Source organism: Gymnoscopelus microlampas (assembly GCF_963454915.1).
Source record: "Gymnoscopelus microlampas genome assembly, chromosome: 2".
Classification (NCBI taxonomy): Eukaryota; Metazoa; Chordata; class Actinopteri; order Myctophiformes; family Myctophidae; genus Gymnoscopelus; species Gymnoscopelus microlampas.
This window is the reverse complement of record NC_139939.1, coordinates 56,144,245-56,155,314: the sequence shown is the minus strand read 5'-3', so window position 1 is coordinate 56,155,314 and position 11,070 is coordinate 56,144,245. Positions and strand designations below refer to the sequence as shown.

General features: G+C 39.5%; 1 protein-coding gene across 1 annotated transcript; it reads right to left on the bottom strand.

Annotated features, from left to right (window-relative positions):
* Window positions 1-9,852: 9,852 nt before the first annotated feature.
* Window positions 9,853-11,070, bottom strand: LOC311055944 (GTPase IMAP family member 9-like; the record flags this gene model as incomplete). The annotated part of the gene is made up of 2 exons (XM_084072227.1): window positions 9,853-10,868; window positions 11,034-11,070. The coding sequence occupies 2 exons, from the start codon at window positions 11,068-11,070 to the stop codon at window positions 9,853-9,855; spliced, it is 1,053 nt and encodes a 350-aa protein (XP_083928353.1).

The following is an 11,070-nucleotide window of genomic DNA, read 5'->3' as shown; positions in this document are numbered from 1 at the left end:
CAGTGTTTGTCCTAAGGAGTACCTGAACCAAGACTGAAGACTGGGCTTTTCATGCTACTTTTAAAATGGCTTCTTAAAACGCGCGAAACACACAAAGCCGGCTTTCTCTGAAGTGCGTCACATCCGGTATTCAAATTCCTCCTACAAAGGTGCTTGACCGCCATCTACCGGAGTTACTGGGTACTGCTCCCGACCCTATTTTTAACTATGCTCCCAACACGAATGAATGCATTTGTTATTTAAAAAAAAATCACATGACTACAGCAAGGTAAAATAGTCTAATGATTACTCATTAGAGTCACAAATAAATCTACTTTGAAAATGTATAAGTTGACACACAAATGTTGGCAATTTCTAATTGCTTCAGTTCACTGGGTTGAGGGCCACACACACACACACACACACACACACACACACACACACCTGTTAAATTCCATGACTGAAATGCATTGATTCAGTAACTGCTACAGAGCATAGGTGTGCATCAATAGATAGCAAGTAGTTACAATATTCTTAACTGTACCATAGAGTATGTGTACATTTGGAGCGGGACACCAGAACTTTAATACATTTAAAAAAATGTTTTAACACAATAGTGCCTCAAACTTGGTATGGTGAATAAACATCAGATACTTGAACGGGTCCTTATATTATCATCACGTCACCCAAGTAAAGCTCAAGCGGAGTTAGGTTTTTGGCATTAATGTGGAGATAGATCTGGTCCAAACCACCAAACTCCACTAGTTGGACATATGGTGTGATCAACAGTTTGAGGATCCAAATGGAGTTAATGTTTAGTCATTAGAGCTGTAACACTTTTCATTGGTTAAAGATTTGTCAAACACACAGTATGTTCATATATATATATATACACACACACACACACACACACACACACACACACACACATTTTTAATGACATTTATTAGATTTCAGCGACAGTACATCATTTATTAGAATGACTTCTGCTCAGACAGAACCCATTTTGTTACATTTAACATTCTGATCTCCCCTCGACAATATCGAAAACAAAAACGTATAACACAAACAAAAACAAAAAAAGTTACAGGGTTCAACACATTTATTGACAGAGTACTCAACCTGGAAGAGAGGAAAGCTGAACCTGACCCACAGATGTAAAAAATTCACACAAAACTTAATCGTCAGAAATAAAAATGCACCAACCCTGGCTCTGCATATTGATGTGAGGGGAGGACCAGATGAGCAAGAGAGTGCAATGATTAACTTCTACAAAAAAGAGGGAGTGCGGTGGGCTGCTCCAGCGAAGTTCAGGCTTCTAGGGGCTTTATTATTTTGTGTATTTGATCATTCAAATGCTAAATATCAACTGCTTCATCTGTTTTTGCTATAAAATGTATCTGGCCAAACTTTTCCCACTGCAATGCCTCCGAGAATTTGTACATCACACCGATTCAAAACCTGAAAAATGTATTCCAGTTGAGCAAAGGTTAGTAATTATTGTGAGGATGGGCCCGGATGACCAAGAGAGTACAATGATTCACTTCTACAAACAAGAGGGAGTTCAGTGGGCTGCTCCAGTGAAGTTCACGCAAAGGTGTGAAAGGTGGGAAAAAGTGTGACCAGACACTCCTCTCACTGATTAAGAAACTGAAAAATGGATTCCAGTTAAGCCAAGGTTAGTAATACATTGTGACATTGTGTAGGTGATTGCACAGTTAACACCGCAAGTCCAGAAGCTCAGCCTAGGGCCTTCAAGACTACGGATCTGGCCACTTATCCCGACTAGAACAGGAGATGGTCAACATTCTGTTCCAGAGTGAATCAGAACCCCAGGTAAAAATGGCCGTTTACTTGTGTAAAGTTTGTTCCCTCCCTCCATACAAATTACTGATGTTGGCCTACAAAGCAGGATGTCTTGCAGTCCATCAACTGTCCAAGACATATTTATAAATGTCAAGTATGTTTGATAATTATATTTTCTTTTGATCCAGAAAAAGTATTTTAACTGATATATTCTCTTGCGCTATCCAGCTTCTCCAGAATACTTGAGGGACCTGATGACATTATGAATCGGTTGGGAGGTGCTTTCCTCTGTGCTGAAGGTCTAAGTTACCAGCCGCTGTTGTCGTCTTAGTGCCATCGGTCAAGAAGTGACCCGCCATGGTCCAAAGCTCACCGCCAGCAAGGATTGAGAAGGCCGAAAAGGACAAGTTGATCTGGTTCGTTCACCATCTAAGAGCCTGGTCGAGGTTGTAGGTCCTTCGGGTGAAGAGGGGGGAGAAAGAAATGTGATAATTATGACAAGAATTCTAAACGTGAATTAAAGTAAGGATTTCGAAGGCATTTTTAGAATCAGCCTCAGGTCTAAATGTCAAAGCAACTAAGTCATCAGTCTATTTATCTATACAATTTATATAATGTTTATTTTTGGCATTCATTATCATTTTTGATAAAACAAACTCAAGCATGCATAATGTACAGTATTGCATACACTGTAGTGGTTCTCAAACTGAGGTTACTTGAGGGAGTCACAAATGGACACTTACAGGTCTGTAACTCTGAGTGTACAAATGGAACCAAATGGACCCATTTGTACACCGTCAGAGTTATGGTGGTCCTTGAAATATAAAGGTTTGAGAAACCTTTATACCGCCGGTTCCACTGATTCCGTAGCCCAACAGTGATATCAACTTTATCCACTTGAAATGTTGTACAGCTAGAAAAAAATTAATATATTTTTGAATACCAGAACAGTGTCTATCATATGGGTGACATTACTTACTGCATGCATGAGGAGGTTTTGAAAGAGCCAGTCGGTTGCTTGGTGTTGGTGCTTGAAAGTCCCAGGCCAGGCACAGATTGAGGGCTTGTGTTCTCTTGTCTTCTGACAGTTCTCTGTCACTGGACAGCTGTAAGATACAAGGTGGTTACATACTCCATCTGTCCAAAAAGAAACACTTTGTGTTGAAAACTGTCATAACTCACCAGCTCAATTGTCTCCCGGTGGTCACCGGTGCCAGCGGTCAGGTAGTGAATAAAGGCTTGGCCAAGACCTGCAAGGTCCATGCAGGAAGGAATGGCCGATCATTCGTCACGCCATGGTCAAAAGCTCACTGTGTACAAGCATTGCAGAGGCCGGAAGGGAATTGTAGGTCCTTGGAGAAGAAAAAAAAAGTGTGTGTGTGTGTGTGGGGGGGGGGGGGTTGTTAATTATGACAACTCTTAATGTAAACCCACTTAGTCAGGGAACCCCTATTGGTTGTTATACCGTTCAATCCCATTTTGAATTAAAATCTGAAGTTTCAGAAAACTAAGGTCATGATTTAGAAGGCGTTTTTAGAAACGAGCTCAGGTCTAAATGTGTCAAAGTAAATGTGTCAACACACACACACACACACACACACGTTATCAGTCTAATTTAGAAAAGTCTACTGCTGACTGAAAAACAGTCCAGAGCCGCACAAGTTATTACCAACCTTAACTTAGCTGGAATTAATTTCTCAGTTTCTTCATCATCAGTGAGAAGGTGTATCTGGTCACCTCTAGTCCAACAGCAATTTCACCTACAAATTGTACAAACAAAGTGTGTGCGCGAGGGGGGGGGGGGTGTAAGTAATAAACTGCTCTACAGATAGAACCACTATTGACTTCATTCAATCGTGTGCAGTACAATAACATTACTTCATAACTGTGCCCGGCGGTCATGCTTGATATTTAGCATTTTAACGAGCAAATGTTTAAAGCACCTACAGGCCTGAATATTGCTTACCTGGGTCCTCCCTCACATCAATGCATTTGCATTTCTGATGAGCAGCTCTCGTTGCATCTCTGATAGGCTTTTTGGGTTAAAGGGTCTACACCATGAATTTTAACTTTTTCTTCATTTTTGTGTGTTTTTGGTCTCCCCCACCTCTCTTCTGTTCCAACAAATACCCGACTTCGAGCATGCAGGCTTTCATAGGCTATCTGTGGTTTTCATGTAAATTGGTCTGAAAACAGTCCGTGAGATTTGTTCCCCCACCCTACGTCACGTCTGGGAACAATTCCTCCCGTTTTTCAGTTCTAACCACAAAAAAAAAACCCAAAAAAAAAAAAAAAAAAAAAAAAATCATTTTTAATTTTTTTTACATTTTTTCTTATTTTTTTTTTTTACTTTTTCCACACAGAACTAGGACATGACATGCATACAAACTGGCTCACTAGCGCCCCGTGCCAAACAGGACAATGTGGTATTGCAGGTGAAAGTGCTTTATAAGCCAGAGAGAAGTTAGTTGGAATGAGTATATCTGAGGCTTGATTTAGGCTCAAACCTTTTGAAAAACGTTTGAGGGACATAAACAATATGATATCAAATATTATTATTATTTTTTAAATTCATGGTGTAGCTCCTTTAAGTTCAGCTTCCCGGACTAAAAATCAGAAAAGCAACAAGTCATCAAATAAGGCAATTAGTCTAAACCAAACATTTGATTTAACTAACTGTCAACTTGCTTAATCCTGTCAAATTCACTAGTGGGTGGATGCTTCATCAAATGACATGTGCTACATTGAAGAGGTCAACGGAAATGTCTTGAGTAACAAATTTGGCTACAAGAAATCAAGACAATCTTTACCTGCGAAAATAGCCATTATTCCACAATTTATCATAATTTGCCTAGAAAGAAAAAATGTGGTTCCATTTGTACACTCTCAAGAGTTATGGTGTCCTGGTTTGAGAACCACTGTGCTACATGAAATGGAACAGAGCCTTCGTCACTATCATTGGTAAAACCTGTGAAGGAAGTAAGGAAGAGGCCCAATTTCTTTCCAATATGGTTGCTGTGCATAGAGCCTATATAGGGAGTTGGATCACAGGCAGGTAATTAACAACCTAAACCTCTCCCAAAGTGTCATTGCTCTAACGTGCTTTAAGGTAAACTCAGACTACTCACCTAAGCAAACCTCTCCCACTGGACAGTGTGGCAGTTGCTTGATGTTGAAGGGATTTGCTCATGTGGTCGTGGGGAAATCTGCATGACAGGTGGTGGACACGCCCAACATGTGGCGTTAAAGGTTGAAGGGCTCCCTCTGACAAATCTGGGGGAAAGAAAAACATACATTCAGCCAGCTGCTCTACCCCAGCATTGATGTTGATGTACTATCAACATTACTATCCTAGTATTGTTCTATATCTGATATGTTCTATATCAGATTCTTATATAAATATACACACACACACACACACACACACACACACACACACACTACTTTTTTCTAAAACTACTTATTTGAGGCATGATCATTAACTGTGTGGTTACCCAAAATATCATACTCAGTTGCCAGAAGATCACGTTTCTACCAATTCAAACAGGTTGACTACAGTGGACAGGGCAGTGCAATAAATGGTCATTTCGACATTTTATGACCCACACTTTTGTAGCCAATACATACGCAATTTCAGTACACACCCACCCATACGCATGTTTAACCACTTTAAACCTGGCATCCCTTTTTTGGGGATTTCATTATACTAGGAGTAATTCAAAATAATCTCGAAAAAAATTCTGATGATCATTTCCAGCAGGTTTCCTCCTGCTGCAGCCTCCACCTGGTGTCAAGAAGTTCTGTTTTAATTGAAAAACATATATCTATTGTTAGTTATGCTCACTTTTTATTTCCTGCTGATAATGATACAGATACTGTTGGGTCACTCCAAAACCATTCCCTTTTTATATAAGAAATAAGGGAAAATAGAAGATAAACCAGCTCAGAACATGTTGCATTGCGAGCTTATAGATCTGTTATTTATGTACGACACACTGGTATGGTGAAGTAGGGCATTAATTAAAAAAAAAACATTGAAATATGGAACCTGATTTCTTCTGATTAACTGAATTATCCGACATGAATATTAAGCCAGTGAGGGGTTCTAAATGTCTAGAATTGCCCTGTTGTACACACGCACACATTGACCATACACACACACACACACACACACACACACACACACACACAACCACTTCACACGACTCCGTTGAAACCGTGAAACATAACGTTAGTCTAAATATTATTTTTAAAATCTGTTTACTAGCAGGGATTAGGGAAGGCCTACAAATGAGTGCTCAGTAGCAAGCGAGACCGCAACAACAGAAATGCTAAAAATATACTTTATTTAACTGACGACGGATAATGCAAGTAATTGTGTCGAATAAAAGTTAAACTATTAACTTACCGGAGGAGGTTGGCGTCCTCCAGGGTCCATGGCGTAGTTGTTTCCACGCCTCGAGCAACTTGTTAAAGTGTTTGTCCCCAGTGAATGCGCGTTTAACAGCCACATTAATGCTGATCGTATCATGAGTCATGACCATAGAGGTATAATATGGTCATGACCGTCACCTGAGCGCTAAAGGCACTTAGCATAGCATAGCCCATAGCACGGTAACGTCACATCCGGGCTAGCTCCAGTGGCGCATGGCCGCCATCTAGCGGAGGCACTCGGTACTGCTCCCAACACGAGTCACAGATCGGTTTGCATTTAACACGGGACAACAGTCTCATAATTCGTCACACAGATCCGTGTACATTCACAGCTACATTTAGTTTTATAATTTCAAAGTTGACTTACAAATGTTCATATATGACATACAGATGTTGTTATTTGAGTTACAAATGTGAAAATAGTTACAAATCTTATTTACAGATACGAATATATATGAGACTGTTTGAACACCAGCATGGTCTCAAAATGAGTCACAGCTACATTTGCGTTTATAATGTCTTAAGTTGACACACAAATGTTGATTTACGAGTTGTACATTTAGATACACAAATACAAATGACTCTGCATAAATAGGTGATTTTATTTTTTACAAGTTACGAATCATATGACAAAACAGTGTGGTAAAAGAGCCTCATAATTACTCAAACAAATCGGTGGAAAGTCACAAATAAATCTCCTTCTAAAATGTATAAGTTGACACACAAATGTTGATGCACGAGTTACAAATGTTGATACACGACTTACAAATGTTGATATTTGAGTTACAGATGTTGATATTTGAGTTACAAATGTTGATATTTGAGTTACGAATTGCACTTTACAAGTACAAATCTGATTTACACTTACAGACTGTTTGTTGCGAATTGCCTCTACGAGTACAAATCTGCTTTCACGGATACAGATAATTTTGAGTCTGTTCTAACCCCATACTTTATTTACCCAGGGTAGTAACTGAGCACAAGGGCTCATTTTCAGCCACGCCCTGCACACACACACAAAGACATACTTTTGTTTTGATTTGTTTGTGTTAAAAGTATTTTCTTTTTGGTAAAACGTTTTTGTCAAATGAAAATTATGTCTCTAGGAATTTTGAGCATACAGTAAGGGTAATACTATAGTCACCACATATCCATTGATTTTGGGGTGATTTTGATATTTTTCATGTGTGGAATGACTATAAAGATTGCTTAAAAAATGAAACATTGACTGATATCATAACTCAGAGCAAAGTTTACAGTACTATTGAAGTACTGTAAAGAATCTTTAAGATGAACATAGCGGGGAAGAAAAATGCTAAAACTGGTGCATTTTTTGAATAACAAATGGCTATCAATAATTTTGGAAAAAATATTAACATCTTATTTAAAGTATATTTTGTATATATCTTATCTTACTATCTTACTATCTTAGTATCTTACTATACTATATAATTGACAAAAGCTCCGAAAGTTTGTGCGGGGTAAGCAAGCACAGGATCACTCCATTTGCCCCGAAACTTTACAGACTGTTGATCAGAGCTATGGCTATGTTTTAGGCATCTTACCCCACCTCGATCAGTGATCGGACTCTCGTTTTGATTGATTCTCTCATTTGCCTATCAGACCCTCAGCCTGATCTGGCAGGTTGCCATAGCAACCAGATACAGGAAGTCTGACCTCTTTATCACATGACCGAGGTTGGGAGGATGGGACTAGAGGTTAGGGTCGCAAAGGAAAGTGGGGAGGGATGAGAGGGGAGGAGAGGAGCCAAGAGGAGAGGAGAGGCCAGAGAGGCCGGACTTCGCATGACGTGTGTGCAGAGCTATAATTAGGCCAGGTCGCTGTCATGGTTCAGAAATATCTCTTACAGAAGAAATTGAATATTTAGAAGGGATAACAAGTCGAAATGTTTAGGAACGATGAGGATGTGAATCTGTTACACACACCACTAAAGCACGAGGAGGAATTTGACTATTTAGAAGGAGGACATGTTTGGAGAGTTTGACTCCCTGACATCTGATGAGTCTTGGACTCTGTCTGGACCAACCTCGGATCGGGCCAACTAAATAGTTGTATTAATTTATGGCATACATGTCTTTTTAGGGGTATTAAGGTGTGCTGAATCCTAGATTTGCTGTATGCCAAGCTCAAAAATGGCTGCTAATGCCTCACAATGTGGCGGCAACCACTATGCTGAAATATATTAAAATACAAATCTTTTTGAGTAAACAAGGTAGAAACATGATTGAATGTAGCTTTTTTTAGGTCTTCATATATGGTGAATCCAATGCCATATTCTGATTTGGACACTGCTTGAAACTCATATGGTAAAACTATTTCTTTAGTAATGAATAATGAATCAGCCAAATAACATAACACAGAAGCAGGTTTGATCTGAGCATATCATTGCATGTTTGAGTTCTATACCACTACAAACACCACTAGAAACCAACAATGAACACAATTTGCCTTCAGGGTTTTTGGTGCAACCCTTTTCACGTTTTCATATATGGGAACACGTTCATTTTAGAAATGAGAGGTGGAAAAAAACAGCTTCAAAATGTATTGCAAATGTTTATTTTATTTATTTCACTACATTTTAACATATGTTGTCGAGTAATTACTGTATACATAATGTACATTTGCATACATGGACCCAGTCATCCTCAGTGTTCCGGAAAGTTTCCTGCAATTACACATGCTTTCCAATGCAAATTTTCCTGCAGCTGCAGCATTGGCTGATGAGGGACACCTTTGTGCAACTGCATGTCGCAATCTCCCTGCATGCTTTTGCCATATGGGTGGCAGAGAAAGTAGCCTTGGCACTAACAGACCACCCAGGTGTATCCATCCCGTTTTGGTCACTGGAGGAAGATCAGGATGGGGCAACAAGTGAGCTTGGTTCCAGACAAGAGCTTGGTATAGTGTGAACGCATGATGTGAAACTTTGCTGCATCTGAGGTTGGTTGCAGAGTCTCTTGTGCACGACCTATACAAAACAACTTGACTCTTAATTGCTTCATTGCATGTATCAACTTCAAGCACACCGTACTGTATGTACACATACTGCATATCTTACAGATAAACCTGCCTCTTTGAAGTTATGCAACTTTCTAAGAGCAAGCAAAACACTGTCAAAGTGGATAGTGTTTTGCAGGGGTTACTTGTGTCAGTATGTTTACTAACAGGCATATTGGTGAAATGTAGACTACCATTAACTGTAGCTAAAGATAGTGGGATGGTTTTGAGTTCATGCTGAAGGATGTTTCCCAGGTTTAACTTGTGTCTTGAGCCTTTGTAAAATCTTCCTTTAATGTGTTTGTGAGTTAATTATTTGAGAACAAAGTAAAATATAGTTTGCCCATAGTGTATAATAATAATAAATAATCAACATATCATCATATCATATCATATCATATCCAAACGTCTGCAAGTGAGTGAGGATCAGAATATTGTGACATACTGTAATTAGGATAATTAAGTAGCAATATATTTTTTTACTTTTTTTCTTTTCTTATAGCCTATTAATATTATCAAAATCTTAGTTTTTCCCCAATTATTTGGGGGCCAACTTTCAATATCCTCACGGCCCACAGGTTTGGAATCATTTGGGACTTTAGGATGTCATGTACTTCATTGGATTATGCAGGCAATGGCTCCTACAGTGCCCCCTATTGCTGCACCAAAGTTTCCTGCCACAGCAAATCCAATAGCAGCTCCAGCTCTTGTGAACCTGTTAACACTCTCAGCTTTCTTTCTGGCTTCTTCTTCATGTCGTTCTTTCAGCTCTTTCATTTCTTTTTCCAGAGCCTTCCTCAGTTCTTTCATTTCTTTTTCCAGAGTCTCCCTCAGTTCTTCCATCTCTTTGCGTCTTCTGTCTTCATTCTCTCTGGCAGATCTCGCTTGTTGTCCCAGTTGTTCTTTAAGAATCCCCTCTGTTTTCTTCTCATATTTTTTCTTCAGTTCTTCCTCCTCTTTACGTCTCCCCTCTTCGGTCTCTTTGAGAATCCTTTGTTTCTCTTCTTCTATGGCTCTCTCTGCTTCTTGGAACATCTCAGTGGTGTAGTGGCTTCCTCCATTCTTCAACACCATGTTGTTGATTTTCTCCAGCAGCTCAGTGACCTGAGAGGGATCCTTGGTTTTGTTGTTGAACAAATGATAGCGACCTTCACATTTTCTGATTAAATCTCTTAGTTTTGGACTATTATTCAACATGTCTTCAACTGACTCATCTTCTTCAACCTGGTCAGCACCAGTGAAGAGGATCATGGTGTATTTTTTGGACATTTCACCAAACCCTTCCTGAAGCATCTCCACGGTTCTCTCCTCCTCCTTTGTGAATCTTCCCAGTTTGATCACGATCAGGAACACATGGGGACCAGGAGAAGCAAAACTGATACACTGCTGAACCTCTTGAAAAGTTTGCTCTTGGCCAAACCTGGTGTCAAAAAAGCCTGGTGTGTCAACGACAGCAACATTTCTACCTGCCACTACACCTGTGACTTTCTTACAGCTAGTTGTCAGAGATTTAACGGCCAACTTTGATGGAAAAGCTTTTGAACTCAGGATGGTGTTTCCAGTGGCGCTCTTTCCAGCTCCAGTCTTCCCAACCAACACGATGCGAACAGCTTCATCATTTATTATGAGAGCTAGTGGATTAAAAGGATAATGGTTATGGTTGGTACACACTTGAGGTTTAAATACATGGTTTCAAGATGCTATATGTATGAATTTACATTTCATTACAGATTTAGTCCTGTCTTGATAAAGAAAAATGTGTTGAAATGCGTCTTTTCTCCTAGTAAGATACATACCTTCACCTCCCTTCTTGCTGCTTGAATCTTCACTCAT